The sequence below is a fragment of the Thermobia domestica genome, chromosome 11 (genome assembly GCF_964235325.1).
Source record: "Thermobia domestica chromosome 11, izTheDome1.hap1.1, whole genome shotgun sequence".
Lineage (NCBI taxonomy): Eukaryota > Metazoa > Arthropoda > Insecta > Zygentoma > Lepismatidae > Thermobia > Thermobia domestica.
The window spans coordinates 12,774,464-12,793,057 of record NC_137464.1 but is presented as its reverse complement, the minus strand read 5'-3'; the positions used below and the strand labels follow the sequence as shown (position 1 = coordinate 12,793,057).

Below are 18,594 nucleotides of genomic sequence, written 5' to 3'. Positions count from 1 at the left end.
AAATTTACTAAGGTACAAAAAATAAAACACAGTTCTGACCAGAGCAGAATGAAATATATTAAAAACTATACTTACAATGTGTTACAATTTCAAGGACCTAACGTCCTCTTCATCAGACACCAACACTGTCTGATGTGTTGGTGTCTGATGAAGAGGACGTTAGGTCCTTGAAATTGTAACACATTGTAAGTATAGTTTTTAATATATTTCATTCTGCTCTGGTCAGAACTGTGTTTTATTTGTTAAGCTACTTATCCAGAGCCATGGAGTTTGTTCATTACTAAGGTACGTATAATATTTTAATTTATCTCCGTATTTCCATTATACGAATGCTTTTATTTATTTATTTTTTATTTTTTGCATATATTACCTTCGTTAACCGGAAACCTATCTTTAACGGAATATTTTGCGAGTCCCGTTCGATTTCACTAAAGACAGGTTTTACTGTAGCTTACAGTAACAGTGGTTGTGAAACCAGCCTTTGATACAAGATTCACAACTCTTTGCAGAGTGTTTGTTGTCTAGCTTCCAATCACCTGTTTACACGTACGAACAAGCAGCAGCAAAACCGTACGTTTCGAGACACATTCTATTTACAAAATTGCTTTTCCTTTGATTTGCTCTATGACTCCACCAGTAATCTATAACATAGTCACAAAAACATTCTTATATATATAAACTGAAAACTTCGAACTTTAGAACGAATATAATTGTTATAACCCAACCAAGTACACAAAAATCAGAACTATTGCCAAGTAAAATACTAACTTACTAACTTAAAAAAAAAAAAGTGCCAGACTCATATATCCAGTCGCCACCTGGCGTTCGGAATTTTTCGAGTTCTGTATACTTATTAGAAATTTAAAAAAAAAAAATCTATTTCAATCCACTTAATATTTTCTTGAAATAGTAGCTCAGAAAAAGAAAAATGGATGCTGAATGTCATTCTTTCTGATAAATTCGTTTGCAATTCGAAATAATATGCAATTATACATGTCTAGTCAAACACTTATGAGATACAATCATTACCACGTAACCACTTTCATTCTGTACACACCGAATTAAACACAAAACCGTTCACTCACACACGCCCGTTTGGGATCGAGTATGATACCGTCCTTTTTATTGTGACGCTTTCGCTTTTGGTTTGGACTTTTTCAGCTTCTTCAAACCATCCAAATTTCCCTTCAGAAGGTTGAAGTATGCCAACTGAAACTTGTTCATATCTTTCGAATGAACCTGCGAAAACGAAAGTACAATTTCATTAAAACAGCATTAGTATTGTAACAATTAAAAGTATAAAATTAAAGGAAGTTTTATAGAACATAATACAAAAAATTCACAGTGAAATATGCGACTGAGCTAGAGACAGAATAGAAGTTTACAACTTATCTTGCTAATAGACACTTATTTTCAAGACAAACTACATACCGAGTGTTTCCAGAAATGGTGACTCACTTGCTGTTAGGTGCAGTAGGTTAGGCTGTATGACTGATGTTGTTTGTTTGTGTTGTGGTGTAATGGTGTTTTTCCTTTTTGCTCCACCATATTTTACCTGGATTGTCTGTGACTTTTTGAACAACATCTTCCCCCAGACAATGGATTGGTCGTTGGGGAACAGCAGAGTGGCCACCACGGTCACCAGACACTCACCTCTTTCGAGTTCTTCCTATGCGAACATTTGACGGACAAGGTATATGCAAAGACCCATAAACAGTGTTACGGAATTAACGGCACGAATCACCGAGGAATTCAACAACATTCTCGTTCAGATGTGCCGAGAGGCGTGCAGAAATGTGCGTCTCCGGATGCACGCATGCATCGATGTTAATGGTCACCAGATAGGCCTCTAAATGGAGAATAGGGATTAGATACTGTAAAGCACTTGATTATTACACCATTCCCCTGTACCTATAATTTTGTTTCATGCCATTCTTGTTTATAATAAGAATGTACTGATCAGTCAAAAGGTGAGTCACTACTTCTGGTACACCCTGTACTTTTCTCCTTTTCAGGACATTGACTCCGCTAATTCAGCAAACTGTAAACAGTACCATAACTACATCTATTCTGCTTAGACAATCTAACGGATCTATATTAATCGAATTCATCTCGCATAGGCAATGGTATAAAAAAAACATAATAGTTAATTCCTCTATCTCCAACAGACGTTCATCAATCAACCATCAAGTGTTCTATAACGTATATAGTAACTGTATTATCCAAATCCAACAGATGTATATTGTGGTACAGTTTATGTGGCAAAAATTTCCTGAACACTGTCGTCGATAGTGGGAATATGTGTAAATGCTCTGGAGAAATATCGGATACTGTAATGTTTCACGGATTGTACAACAGAAAGGAGAAATGGTTTTATCTTCAGCCCAGTTGCAATTTTTTCTCTTTCAATTTCGCTGTATTTATACCTATTCATAATTCATAAAACAAGACTTCCTTCAGCCACAAAATTTAAGAGTTAAGGAATACCATCTTAAGAGTCTGACATAAGTTACTAAAAATAATACAAAATTTACCATTTTTCTTTCGCTTGTTTTTCGTTACTAAAAATAATACAAAATTTACCATTTTTCTTTCGCTTGTTTTTCATAAGTGAAAGGAGATAATGAAATGCAACTTACCACAATAATAGATTTTCTACAACAGAAAATATGAACCTGAAGAATTTTCAGCGTTCCATTCATAGAAATTACAGTGTTGCTTGAATAACATTTCCCCAAAAATCTAATTAAAGCAGCGACTAGAGGAAAGAATTCAACTGCATTTGATTACGTTTTGGTATCCTGTGAACTACTTTTAAAAAACATTATTTAATTTTAATAATTTTAATTATTATTTAATTTTAATAATTCTAATTATTATTTAATTTTAATAACTGTATGTTAAAACTATTTTGTTTATTACAAATTAAATACAACTATTATTAAAAAAGTAGTTCACAGGATTCGAAGACGAGATGATACGTAATCAAATGCAGTTGTGTTCGTTCCCCTAGTCGCTGCCTTAACTTACAAGGTTAGATTTGGGGGAAATGTTATTCTAGTAATACTGTACCGGCAACACTGTAATTTCTATGGATGCAACGCTGAAAATTCTTCAGGTTTATATAGAATAACATTATCTATGAATGTGGTAAGTTGCATTTCATTATCTTCTTTCACTTATGAAAAACAAGCAAAAGAAAAATGGTAAATTTTGTATTATTTTTAGTATGTCAGGCACTTAAGCGGTTTTTACGGATGACTAAGGTTCTTCCCATGAACAGGCACCATTTATAATAAGATACAAAGTGGAATGAAGAATATTAGGAAGTTTCCCGGTATTAGGAATTAGATATTACGTGCTTCTTCTGACACTTGCAGCATCAATTGTATAGAAAACTGAAAGCAATAGGGTTTTCGAATAGGAACACAAGATTTCGAGCACTAAATATGATAGAAAAGTAACATGAAAAATTTGCACACATACACATTGTAGCCATGGGAAAAAATGTGTGTAAGGATCGAACTCGGGCAAATTATACTTAATATAAGCGAATTTTAATATGATCTTTTCTCACAATGTATGCATACTTAAAATAATGTGAGATGGGGAAAAATCACTAGTATAAAATTATAACTTCTCGACAATTACAACGTAAAACCCTCGCGTTTTCTGTGCAGAAATGAACGCTAGCTTTAATATATGTTCTTCTTTTCAGGTCCAGCTGCACAGCGCGCGCTCCAGTTCATGTGCGGTGACGAGCGTGCTCTATATTAAAAAGCTACGTTTATATGTTTTGTAGTCAAGAAAAGTTTATATGTTTGTGGCCATTTTTTCGACAGTGAGATTTTGGGAATCATAGGTTCTAGAAAAATGCCGCTTTCACTGATCAATTGAAATTTTGTGTAGATTGTTCAGTTCTAATTGAATATTTAAAGAAGTGGCCGTTATTTCTTTATTACATTTTTTAGGGGTATACTGGAAGAGTTGGGATTTTAAAAAAGTAAAGTATCATATCCTACGAGTTATATATTTCAACACCACATAATTGTAAACGGGGGTAGTATATCTCTCCCGCGTTTGTTTCATGGCCAAATGATAATGAAAAACGAAGTATAACCATTTCTCCAGTCTAACAAAGGAAGAGAGGGAGAGTATATATCGAAGTGGAAGATGGTTTATATACCAATCGAAAGCACTAATGATGCCTATTACGAAACTGTAATAAAAATTTTTCGAATGCAGCACATACTATGCGGATTATTTGAATATACAGGGTGTCCAGAAAATCCGTTTCCACCCCTAGAAACCGCAAACGATGAGACAGATGCCGAAATAGGGAAACACATGTGTGATCATTTTAAAAGTACAACGTATCAAAACAAAAAATATTGTCCCGGGGCACCCATAATGTCTCAGGCGGGGTCCAACTTAAAAATTGCAAAAGGTAAGGGGGTCAAGTAGTATATAGTTGGAAACGGATTTTCTGGACACCTTGTATATTCATGTAACTCGCACTGTATGTGCATTCGGAAACTTTTTATTACAGTTTCGTAATAGGCGTCATTAATGCTTGCGGTTAGTATATAAATCATCTTCCAGTTCGATATATAATCTCCCTCTCTTCCTCTGTAAGATGAATCTTTATTATTTGGAGTGTTTTGCCCAATGAACACTATATATCACTGACATAATAATTAATCGTGTGTGTAATGTATTTGCTTATTAAATATTGCATGCAAGGAGAAAGAAAACACTGATTGTAGATGAATTAGAAACCCCAACCGGAAGTAGGCTCGAATCTTGCGAACGGTGCAAGATATTAAAACAAATAATCGAAAAAATCTCCCCTTTATGGCACCCCTTGCCAATTTTTATCAAGATGTCTATCACTTATGTCTGTACAGGGACATGTAGAGATAAATGACAAAGAGATTCATGCTCATATGTAAATGATGTGCTATATATAGAGAGCAGGTTCAGCTAGTTTCTTATTAAAAATCGTATTCTCCACTACCTCAAATGTTACAGTTTTTATTCTTGCGTCATCTGTAAGCAGTCTCTTATTAGCTTATTGCTCTACGACTCTTAGCACGCTGCATGAGTAAATCACTGCTGAAACTACTCCATGCTCTTAGAGATGTTAAGAAAAATACATCATTGTATTATATGAATAAAGAAATTAGAAAAGTTGTCCAATGCATGCAAAATTATTCCATTTAGTCAACTTCATTACAATAAAAGAAATGTCCGAACTTATAAAAAAAAAAAATAAAACTATCACATACAAAATACAATAGTTTCTCCCCACATGTTTAAACTGAACCCAATTATTAGTAATGTAAGATGCAATCGATCTTGCCACTAAAGTAACAATCGGCTGCCAATGATACATCAATTTGCTCACAAGCGTGGAAATGCGTATCAAGAATCTTCCTTACTTTTACTTTAGAATTTCACGATACCCTTTACGACAAAAGGGTCTGTTGTTTTGTGGTATTCTACACAGAATGACATACAACATAAAACTTACCCATATGGTTTCAGAAAACGCCTACTTCAGCGCAGCAGAAATACCGCCACTGTACTCTACTTCCTGCCAAGCAAAAACCACAATTTCCTACGATCTAGTTTTATATTCCGATTCCTTTCCACAGTTTTATTACTATTATTATTATTATTAACATTAATCTTATTGTTATTAAATTTCTTACCTATTCCTATAACTTCTCGTTGAAAGTTACGGCACAAATAGGAAAAATCATAAGCTAGAATTGCAATATGAATAGCAAGGTTTGTTTACGTTTGTTATGAATATTTCAAAGGTCATATACTTGAGAGATGCATGCAACAGCCGTTTTTTTTAAAATATCTAACATTTATTGCAGCTGAAATAATTTCTACATTTACTGACTTTGAAAGAGTTGATCCCACCCCTATCACAGCTGTTCATTCTTTAAAATTCAGTGCAGAGTTTCACTTAGAAAGCCCTTAAAAAAGAGGTTTGGGCAGCCCCCCTCCTTCCCAAAAATGTCAGGATAATATAAAGCAGGGTAGGTAAAAGTCATAGGTAGATAGAATTTACCGACAGGCTTCTGTTTCTGCGGGATGAACCTACGGAGATTCATAAGCCATATAGTCCATAAAATACAAACAAAACTCAAAGTGAATCAATATAATCTGCATATGTGGGCTCTCACAAATTTTCAACGAACTTAAAAAGTTCGTTACTGAATTCTCTATATCTGTTTGTGTGTGTGTGACTGTTTTTGCGATTTTTTTTTTTCAAATTTTGAGCCCTCCATTCGATACCATCAAAAACTACCTGAGAAACTGATGGAATTTTTCGCATCACTCTTACCGTTCCCAAGATATTGGCCAAATATGTCTGATTTCCGCAGACATAAGGAATCATATCTTGGGAACTTATAGAGAGATGATATTGGTGTTGACCAATACCTAAGAAGATAATGAACATTTTGGTACCAAATTGTAACCGGTGGCTACCAGTTAATATTGGTACCAAAATGCTTACCATCCTCTTAGGTATTGATCAACACCAAATATCATCTCGCTATGATTTACCGTTCCCAAGATATTTGACAAAAATAGTATCGATTTCTGGAGATTTAAGGAGCCATATCTCGGGAACCGTAAGTCAAAGAAAGATCATATTGGTGTTGGTCTATATCTAAAAGGATGGTGAACATGTTGGTACCAAATAGTAACCAGTGACCACTGCCCAACTGGCTACCGTTCCCCAGATATTGGCTTTAAAAAAAAGTTTGAATTTCGGGAGATTTAAGGAGCCATATCTCGGGAACTGTAAGTCACAGAGAGATAATATTCTGCGAATTTTTGCGAGAAACAGATAAAGGTGCGGATAAAAATATTTACTTTACATGTACGAACAATCATACTTACCCCGCTCAATCTCTCCATTCTTTTTAAGTTCATTCTGACAATGCTGTTGCAGCAAGTAAAAAAAATATACACACTTTCGCCGTTACACTCTTGAGATTGTACCCACTACCTTCTGGCTTCTGCCCTCGCATATTATATAGTATACTGTTGTAGTAATGGTAAGGGAGTTTTATCTTAATTTCTCAAAATTTCTTCTTCTATTGCGAGGGATTCGAACCACAATAGCTCCCACCGGGAATCGAACTCGTGTCTCCCACGCCAAAGATGCGCACACTAACCATACAGCCAAGAGCTCACGGATACGATGCTGTCCACCACAAACTTGCGTGGTCAGGAATCGAACCACCCCTCGCACCAGAAGTGATAACTCTACCACTGACACACCGTGGCCATAATAATGATGACGAATTGAGCTCTAACAAAAATTTAAAAAATGAAAATAATTAGACCAAACTCTTGGGAAAATTAACCACCATACACTCCAGAGCATATCGCCTGTTTATTTCAAGGGCGACATAGCTCAAAAATTCCTCTTATTGACTTACGGACAGAAAATGAAAGCTAACCTTGATTTTTATCTCTGGTAAAAAAAAAAAAAAAAATCAGACGTGCTTCCAAAACTGGGCGCTAGAGAGCACTTGTGTTGTTCTTGCGACAAGTTGTTTTCTCCGCGTTTCAAAACTTTCAAAAGCCTCTCCTGAAAAGTTTGGAATTTTGTGTTACGTAACTTGTAATAAATAGGCAATATATGCTGAGGTACTTTTTTTCTTTTTTTTCTTTTTCTTTTTTTTTTTTAAGAAGCAAGACTAAATTTCTCTCCCAGAGGGAAAAGATAAAAAGGAAAGATATTAACACTACTGCTTACCACTGTGCTTATTTTCCTGTTCCTCAATTTTGCTCGCATTAAACACGTAAACTCAGTTGGTTCAGGAAGAGGTTTCTTCCCTGCTCGAGGAATGGGCTTTGCTCTACCATCATCTGCAACAGGCACATTCATATGTTAATCAGCTAGTTTCTAAAATTTCGAGAAATAAATCAAATCAGTATTCCTTCATAATACGATTACTACATCGTAACAGTACTTACGAGGCGCATCCAGGAAGTAACTTTTCCACAGGCCTTGAACAGAAACAAAACACAATTGAATGGAAAAATTTATTGTACCAGATACAGGATGTGCTTAGCTGTTTTTCATCATATCCACCACCGGGATTCAGATTTTTGTCATACTGTGGGAACAACTTGTCTATACCTGTGTCATACAACTCGGCCACCTGAGATTGGAGAGACTGTTTGACAACCTCCTCCGCCTCTCCGTCATTCTGAAAATGCTGATGCTGACCTGACAGGAATCTCTTGAGATGTAAGAACAGATGGTAATCGTTCTGAGCGATGTCCGGGCTATACGATGGATAATCCAAAATGTTCCAGCCGAACTGTTGCAGATCTGTTATCTGGAGAGCTGTGTGTGGGCAGGCAATGCATCATCTGCTTGCTAATGACGTTAGGCCCGTAGACCTAGCACAGCTGACGATGGATTTCAATCGGATTATGCTCTGTACATTTAAAAACTTTATTATTGCTCGCACTTTACACGCGGCGGGAGTTGGAATAGGAAGTCCACCTTCAACCCTGCCACGACGCTACTGAGAGCACTAGGGACGTTCTGTTGGCGCATGCGCCATGCTAGGACCTTACTCTCTCACGTGAACGCAGTCGTTCCGCGCAACATACGGTTTCCTATCTATGGGACGCGTGGGAAACTGACTTTCTGGATGCGCCTCGTAAAACAATTTTTCACTATTTCAATTAGTTACAGAAAAAAAATGAAAGTGCAAACTTTATTAGACATTTGTACACAGGTTTTAAGGAAATATATTTTGATTTTTAACTTGGAATAATAATTTTCTTCTCTTTCCTTTGTCTATTTCAATCTCCGCTTACAATATACAATTAATTGAAAGTTGATTTTTTAAAAATTAACAGCTTTATTTTAGAATTTATAAACTTGGTTAAGAAATATTTTTTCACATGTTTTAACAAAAAACTCAACATTCTCACGCGAATTCGCGAGGTCAACAGGATAAACGAACTTTAGGCGAAAATGGGATTTCTTCTTACTAACTGACAGCGATGATGGTTATGTGCGTTAAGAAAGGCGTGCTTTCATTGAATCACTGCTTTGTACTTGACGTCTGGGCGCAAAGCCGTATATTTAAATAGGTTACTCTACTTAAATGGGTTATAATGTATTTCATAACTAGAAACCGGATGTTTACGCAGTAAATAGCTAAAATAGCAATCGAACAAATATCATGCAATTTTTGGTAAATTCTGAGAACTTTGGGGGTCTGTAATTTCAAAACCAGTTTACATTCAATCTGAAATATCAGAGCTTGTCATTTTCCAGTGGTACCAAGAACTGTACCAAATTTCACCAAAATCTAGTAAAGTACGATAGAATTGCACACAGAGTGAATGGCTGGATCGAGACTCAAACCCGATATCTCCGGCATAACGTGACGATGTGTTAACCACTACGCCTTCCAGAACAGCCACACACACACTCTCCCACTCTCGAAGTCGGAGCTCTCCACTCAGACCTCATGGCTTGTAGCAGAGCCTAGCTGCAGTGTTTGAACAATTCAGTGTCCACATATTGAGAACACACTTTTACGGTTTTAATTTCATATATACATTAATGAATGAGAAAACAAACGAATTTTTTACACACCAGACCCTCGGTAGATGTGAGGTATGCCGGAGATCCCGGATTCGAAATGAAATCTTTCAGTTGTACGGCCCACACTTATGCCGGTTAGACTAAAGGAGACTGTGATGATGAGAAATGAATGGAATGGTGGAATGAATAAAATGGGAGGAAATGGGAGAACCCCGAGAAAACCCAAGCACACAGTGTTTGTCCACCACAAAGTTCACTTAGCGCGAGCAGGGATCGAATCAAAGACACTATGCACAAGTGGTGAACCCTCTACTACTGAGAATCCCGGATTCGAGTCATTCACTTTTTCACTCTTTATGTTTATGAATCTGGTGTGTTAAAAATTTGGTCTTTATTCCTTTTATCAATATATAAGATAGAAATGGTTTGAAAACTGAGTTAATTTGATATGAAATGACTCAAACGGAGAATATTAAAAAATTTGGTCTTTCCTCCTTTTATCAACATATAAGATAGAAATAGTTTGAAAACTGAGTTAATTTGATATGAAATGACTCAAACGGAGAAATTCCAAAATTTGGTCTTTCTTCCTTTTATCAACATATAAGATAGAAATGGTTTGAAAACTGAGTTAATTTGATATGAAATGACTCAAACGGAGAATATTCCAAAATTTGGTCTTTCCTCCTTTTATCAACATATAAGATAGAAATGGTTTGAAAACTGAGTTAATTTGATATGAAATGACTCAAACGGAGAATATTCCAAAATTTGGTCTTTCTTCCTTTTATCAACATATAAGATAGAAATGGTTTGAAAACTGAGTTAATTTGATATGAAATGACTCAAACGGAGAATATTCAAAAATTTGGTCTTTCCTCCTTTTATCAACATACAAGATAGAAATGGTTTGAAAACTGAGTTAATTTGATATGAAATGACTCAAACGGAGAATATTCAAAAATTTGATCTTTCCTCCTTTTATCAACATACAAGATAGAAATGGTTTGAAAACTGAGTTAATTTGATATGAAATGACTCAAACGGAGAATATTCAAAAATTAAAATTCTTTCACTAATCGTCTATATTTTCCTGCAAAAGATTTACACTTTTCGACATAAGACACGTACTTAAAGTAAGTTCCTTGATACATATGAAGGAAGTTACTACAAACATGGTGAATAGTTTGGCAAATCTCCAGTTAGTGAATTACAGACTTGTATTTATTATCGACTTTCCATCTTAAAAGTTGCAGGTAAAATTGAGTAGATGGAAGTAATAAAGGATGAGGTTCATTTCGCATAGGATATGTCCCCACCAGATAATCCAATGAAACTTATATATGTTAAGGTACTACGTGACTTCATACGAAAAATCGTATTGGTCACGCAAAGGTCACAAAGAGGCGTGAAAATTTAATGTGGAATTAATGTTATCGTCTATGTAAAAAGCACAAAATAATGCTTTTTTAAAACCCCAATGTTTGGGTTTTTATTAAATATCTGAATAGACTTAGTAAGACTTTCAAAATGAACCTTACTCGCCTTGAGAAAATATACCATTGGCGGACTATGGTCGACTAAAGATGGATCAAATTGATATCTTAAACGTAAAAGCCTAAGATGCCGCTTACCATATAAAACAAACAGTCGAGTGGTCAGCGCAGGTGGACTGCATGCCAAATGCTTTAGTAAAAGATCTTTGGTTGTAAAAGTTTAAAAATGCAACTTAACCTTTCCGGCCCAGTGGTTTGAGTGCGAAACCACAGTTTTAACTCTTTTCTCCGTGCAGCCTATTGGATTTAGAAGGAAACCATCTTTTAGTATGAACTTTGCAAGCCATCTAAGGACAGGAGTTTAAATTATTTCCAGGATTTTCATTCGCTCTGAAACTGTATAGCTAATTGACGTTGAAACTTTATTGTTTTCTTTCTCTTCATAAATTCATTCTTTGGGAAACAAAGGGTCAACCAAGTCAGGGCAGGAGCGCATCTGGGGGGCCCGAGCGGCAGCGAAGAGTGCGTCAGTAGGAGCAAGCACGTCAGCGACAATGAGGTACGCATGAAAGAGGATAGTGAAAAAAAAAAAAAAACCTATATGGCATAAAACAAATGCCCTGTCTGTGGTATAGCTTTGCGACAATTCTATGATCATTTTGTACACTCCCTTCACATAGCACTTCACTTAATCGTGTCTTTCTTATAGTGTTACGTGCTAAAGAGCACACTTTCCATTTCATATTACTACTTTATTATACATGAAAGAGGAAAGATACCGATACATTTTGATTACTTGTAAAATCCTATTGTGAAATCAAGCAACATATTTATTCCGTGAATTTTACATAATTATGCCCCCACAAAATGCGACAGCACCCAGAAGTTTGCCCTATTTCACCATATTTGGTTCAAATACAACTCTCCTCTTATTACTTTTCGCTCCACATTTCTTTATTTCCCTCCACTACTACAACATATGCGTCCAAGGTTAGGGTTCGATTCAAGGTGGGGCAGGTTGGCTGGTTTAAACCTTGGTTCTTTAAAAAAAAAAAAAAAAAAAAAAAAAAAAAAAAAAAAAAAAAAAAAATGATTCAACGAAAAATGTTCGAAAAAATGTAAGTGTTCGTAAAATCTTGATGAACACACATTTGTGGGTTATCACATTTCACTCGCGTATATTATTGTATTGTAGTTAGACCTAAATTCCCCTATAATTACTCGAAGAGGTTGTACTACAAAAGCAACATTTTTTTTTTAAATATATAAGTTTATGAATGTTTCTTTTGCAGGGTGTCTACTGAGTTTCATTTTCAAAATTCCAGTATATTCAGTTAAAACTATTAGCAAAATTCCTGTACTTAATACAATGTTTTTTTTTTTTTTTTTTTTAATTTTAAAAAAAGAAGTTATTTAGGAATAATCACACTCATGATTTTAGGTTTGTAATTGTTTTACGATCAAAAGAATATTTTATTTTTAATAAATTTAGTTAGCCTTCATTTTTTTGAAATACGATGATTTTTTAACATTTTTTAAAGGGTTAATTGCTTTAAATGTCTAATTACAAAATGTATACAAATCTTGCTTTCCAAAAATTTACAATCTCAATGAAAACAAAATTGTTTCTAAGACGATTAAAACAATTACAAAAAAAAAAGTATTGTTGACAAATTATCAGTTTCATGATTTTTCCAGTGTGTAGATCAAAATTCCAGTATTTCCAGTATCAAAATTAAATTCCAGTACAATTCAAGTATTTCCAACAGGGTTGGCTGCTTTAAACCTTGGTTTAAACCAGCTGGTTTTTCAAAAAAACTGGTTTAAACCAGAAAAAAGAAAAAGAAAAAAGAACGAAAAATGCTTTAAATTGTGTGAACTTCGTGGTGACGTTTCCACATATCAAACCATCCGCATTACGTTTATCTACTTTTCACCTTTTAATCAAGGGGTCCCGTGTTCAATTCTCGGTCGAACCACAACCCATCTTTCAAGTGTAAACCAAGTAGCGATTCGAGGTCTCTCTTTAAGCGAAAGTCTTCTCCGTGATAACGTTGGTATTTCATAAGAATTTTAAGCCTAAACATACGAAATGAAACCAAATTATATATTTCTACTGGAATGAATGCCTGTTGTTCTATAAAGCCAAGGTTGCTTAAATATATATATAGAAATTGGCAAAATTTATCAATTGCCTACGTAGCTTCCAACATCAACTTGGATTTGACTTTAATTTTATTGAATGATATCTACATACCAAATTTGTAATTTAATATCTCAGTTTTAGCGTAGTGATTATGATACGTTGACCTTAAAATTTTACGTACAAATACATTTAAAGTAATAACAGGATTTTCCCAATGGCTAAGGCGGGAGTTTTCCGATTTATATATAATTCTGGTATAATGCTTTCACTTGTGTAACTGTTTATCTTTCTGTCCTTTTGAAATGACTCTTGACAATTATATTAACAAGTAGGCCTATGTAAAGATCAGTACAACGTATTTTTTTATCAGGAATCCTTCGTGAGTGAATCGGCAATCGCATTTGTGAACAATTAGTCCAGGTTTCGTGTCCAAATGGGCAATTTCTCTTGGATGTAAGTCGAGAAGCGGTTTGGATTCCGCTTTAAGCTTATGTGACCCCTTCCAGCATAACCTTGTTGTTGTATAATAACACCAAGGCAAAACAAACTAATTTCTGTTCATATCTAATATAAATACATAGAGTATATTATTTAAACCAAAAAACCTAGTTTTTTGGTTTTTTCAATAAAAACCATGGTTTTTGCCAACCCTGATTTCCAGTATCAGTAGGCAACCTGTTTTGGATTTTTTTTTAAATATATATAGTTTGTTACCCCATTGCAGAACATGCCGCGATCTGCGATATGATCGCAGAAAATTTGCCGCGCCTGTGCAGAAAAATTACCAGAGGAAAAAGCAGATTATGAAACTTTAGTCAGCGCTTGTGAAAAACGTCCTGGTCACTTTGCTCTAAGAGATCGACTTCTCTCAAAATACAATATTTGTGTCATTATATTATTAAGTGATACTTATTGATTGTTGAGTAAAGTATCAAAATTTAGGCAGAATACCGATTATTTACCTTGGGGCACTTACTGTTTCATGGACTACGTTCAGTTTGGTCCAAAGCTTCAAATGAACAAGTCTTCAGAAATTAACACGATTGAAGTGTGGAAAATATGGCTCACAACATAAAGGTGCTACCAGATCAGTTTTTAAGAGCACAAAAATGATCGTTTCTATATGTGAAACCGGGCATTTTTATGGAATTCCATTAATAGGCCAAGCCATCAGTACAAAAATTCTGAGAAATGGCACAAAAGAAAGAAAAAAAAAGAGTAAACCAGAGGAAAAAGAGGCTGATATTGCTTTAATAACACACGTTTTCGAAGAATACCCAAAAGTTTTTAAATTCTCTTCTGGAACAATTTGAAGTTTATACACATGAGTCTGATGCTGAGGCAAGCTTCTTGAAACAGATAGTCTCTAGGTCAGAATTCTTGTCTAATTTGTAATTTTTAACTTTTTCCAATAAGTAACGTTTCCGTTGAGCAAGCACAGAAGGACTTTCCGTCTTCTTTCAAACTTCTTTGAGTTTGTAAGTATATTCCAATATCAGTTTTTGATAGATATAGATCAGGATAGATTATTATTATTATTATTATTATTATGAATACAAGCTTTTCATTAAATCTGTGCAGAACTTGGTAACCAGCTCAAGAAATAAAGGACTTTTTTTTATTTTATTGAAGACTCTCTTTAAAGTTGCAATAACAGATTTCCGAGACAATACTCTTTTGCAGTAAAGTTAATGATGTTTTGTTTGAGTATGCTATTATTGTCTGAGGTCATATGCGAATGCTACGGTTCAGTGGTTACTAATGTGGTGGAGAAAAGGCTAGCAGCAAAGGATGGATTTAGTGATGATATTGGAACAACAAACCAGCTTACATACATTTACCTAAATGGACTCCCATCAGGATATAAAAAAACAAGAAAATTCCTTAAAGCTCCTTTCATTACAAAATACGGTGTATCGTATCATAAATATTTTAAATATGCTTGTTTTAGCAAAACTCTTTCAAAACATGTGACTTCACAGGTTGTAACTATAACTAGGGATACCGCTGAAAACTATTCACCATGCTTCATGCAACAAAGTAATAAAAATATTATAGTATCTTTTTTTTTTTTATTGAAATGAAATCTTTGTCTTACATCCCACGGTTATGCCGATTAGGCTAAAGGAAACGGTGAAGATAAGAAATGAATGAAATGGTGGAATGAAGTGGGAGGAAACGGAAGAACTCCGAGAAAACCCACGAGAACAGTGTTTGTCTACCACAAAGTCCACACGGCGCGAGCTGGGATCGAACCAGGGACCCCAAGCACCGGAGGTGAACGCTCTACTACTGAGCCACCGCGCCCCCTTTGTTATTATTGTTATGCAATTGCAATCAAAGAATTCTAAATATTGTTTCGTTTTAATAATGTTACTATTGATAAAATACATCGAAATGCCGTACTTTTTTTTTGGGGGGGGGGGGGGTACAAACCCTACGAGAGGCATTTATTGAAATCAGAAGTATCTTCGGTATCTATATATGTATAAATGGGTCAGAGCCAAAGTGAACTCAAATAATTCGTATCTTTATTCACTTTTCTTACTGATATGCAAATTAAGTCATTGTACTTCTTTAACTTGGACTAATATAAGTCGTAGTGAACTAATTTGGATTAAGTTAGTTCTTCTGTATTCTCTAGTACTTTGAAATTGTCCATATGTAATTCTGTATAATGGTTTCATTTGTGCAACTGTTTATCTTTTTTCCTTCTGAAATAACTCTAAACAATCATATTAACGAGTATGTAAAGATCAGTACAACGTACTTTTATCAGGAGTCCTTCGTGAGTGAGTCAGCAGACGTATCGCATTTGTGGCCAATTTTTAGTCCCGGTTTCGAGTTCAAACGGAGGACAATTTCTCTCGGATGTAATCCGAGAAGCGGTTTGGATTCCGCTTTAAGCTTATGTGACCCCTTCCAGCAAAATCCGGTTGTTGTATAATAACACCAAGGCGAAACAAACTTATTTATGTCCATACGTGATATAAATACATAGAGCAAATGAAACCAAAAAAACCTGGCTAGGAAAAGGATCTAAACCAAAATAACCGGGTTTTTTGTTGTTTTTTTTTTTTTTAATAAAAAACATGGTTTTTGCCAACTCTGCCGTGGGAACACTCAGTCGAAAAGGCGTAAAACCTTTTTCAGGGCAGCCATCTTAAGTGAGGTTCTCCGCATTACCATCAGGCAAAGGGTTAACTACCACAGGTGGAGGCCCCAAAAATACAAAATTTACAGAGAAATGAACAGAGTCAGACTAAATGTGATAATGAAAGTAACAAACGTCAGAAAGGTCATTACTGTAGGGTGATTAATAAGGGAGAAAACCTAAGTTAAACTATGGACTGTATGTGTTAACTGAATGATGTGATATTAGGTGAGGTAGCACTACAGTATACTCTGACAGTGCTTCAAACCCACTGCTATTAACTAACTTAGCAGACGTATGCAGCTGCATTATAATGGGGATCAAGGTGTAACAAAATGAGCCTTGCGGTGCTTTTAACCCCTTTCGCTCGCTGAGCAATATTTCGTAAGTGAATCACTTTTTTTTTTTTTTTTTTTTTTATGAATCAAGTTGTGTGTGCAAAGTGGATTAAATACCACGTGACTAAATAAAGGCCAAAAATGAAACAAGGATAATTGTAAATAAGACATATGAAATTCAGAACAGGTAAGCTGTAATACAACGCTGAAAATAGATTCATGTAGGTCTTATCCAGGGCCGCCATCTGCGGCAGTTTAGCCCAGGCAAATGCCGGGATGATATCTAATATATAGGTCCCAGGCTGCTTTCTTCCTTCCCTTTCCTCTGGCAGTGTGATAGCCTAGGGACGTCATAAGATGGCTATACATGACGAAAGCCCAGAAGTATAATTTCTAATCCTAATGCCCTAGGTTAGTTAATAAGACAGTGCGTTTGAAGCACTGTCATATTATGCTCCATTGCCTGTTTACCTACTATCACATCAATATGCGAATTCATATAATCTAGGATTAAACTTTATCTCCTTATTTAACCCCACTCCTTTGGGGAAACTTCACAATACACGCTCCACCTACACCGATAAGTGAGGTCGCTTTAAAATGACATCGTATAGTAGAGTATAGAAAGATAGGAATAAGTAGAGTAGGGATAATCGATTTTCATAAAATTTACATTTCTCGTTCTTGAATGAGTATACCAGCTGGAGCGGGCATTGTAAAGTTAAATCCCCATCCTTTTTTTTTTTTTTTTTTTTCTCATGTCATTTTGCCCGACTCTGTTCATTTCGAATCACGGCGACAAAACTCTTAAAAAAGTACTATATACAAAAACAATGAATAAGAACAGAAATACTTACATCGTTTCATTGTAACCAAAACTGATCCTTGTAATCTCGAGCGCTTGTACATTTTCGTCAGCTCGTTGAGAAACTGAAATATGTAAACAAACTGTCAGTAATAATATCTCTTATGAAGGAAGAAGTAAATATATTTCTATTTATACCTAGGAAAAGGAAAAGATTTTGATTGTATACTTACTGAATCGTTTTCCAGCAACATATTTTGACAAATATAAAAAAAATTAATTTCCGTCAATTGCAGACACTATTCCACTTGCAAAATAATTGACAACCAGGCACCGTATGTTTCAGAGTTGCCAGTCGTTGAATTTATGATGATTTAGTAATTCGAGAACGTGAATTATAATTTTTTCGCGCAGGTTAACTTTTGGCAAACTACACGAAAAATTGTTGAAAAATTATAATTCTCTCATTATTTTCCCTCTTTATGATCCTTAAATAATTTGCAGTGAGCGACATGAAAATAACTCACTTGGCATACATAAATTTCAAAGGGATACCAGCAGCCCCGTATCCATGGGGGCATGAGAACTAGATGTTTACTACCCCCCTAAAATTTTGACGGCAGGATTGCAAATAAACTATAATATGGTTGGATCGGGCCCCCTAACTCCTACCGCCCCCATTTTTGGACGCTACGGTTCTGGCTACCAGAAGTAATTGTTGAAAAATTACAATTCTTTCTCGATTGCCGTGTGCAGGAAACAAATAAAACTGTGGTATGTGGCAACTAAAAGCACGAATGTTATTTAAACGCTGTACTTGTAAATATAAAATACAACTTCTCTAACCGTGCAGAAATACACCAACGCTGGAAAATAGTGTCTAATATATTCATCTTTCATATGCATTTACTTATTTTGTCCGTCGTAAAACATTTGTAATGATTTTACACTTGTAAACCTACAATGCTGCTGATATACTTTGTATTTAATTGTGTTGCTTCAGAAATTTCTTTCTTATAACTATGTCTTTTCATGCAGAGAATTGAAT

At 35.1% G+C, this 18,594-nt stretch overlaps 1 protein-coding gene across 1 annotated transcript; it reads right to left on the bottom strand.

The window, feature by feature from the left end:
• Positions 1-335: 335 nt before the first annotated feature.
• On the bottom strand, positions 336-17,924 carry Srp14 (signal recognition particle 14). Its single transcript, XM_081730068.1, has 4 exons — positions 17,780-17,924; positions 17,599-17,671; positions 7,790-7,902; positions 336-1,239 (listed from the first exon to the last, which is right to left on the bottom strand). The coding sequence occupies exons 1-4, from the start codon at positions 17,798-17,800 to the stop codon at positions 1,123-1,125; spliced, it is 324 nt and encodes a 107-aa protein (XP_081586194.1). The 5' UTR covers positions 17,801-17,924; the 3' UTR covers positions 336-1,122.
• Between the last annotated feature and the right edge of the window lie 670 nt (positions 17,925-18,594).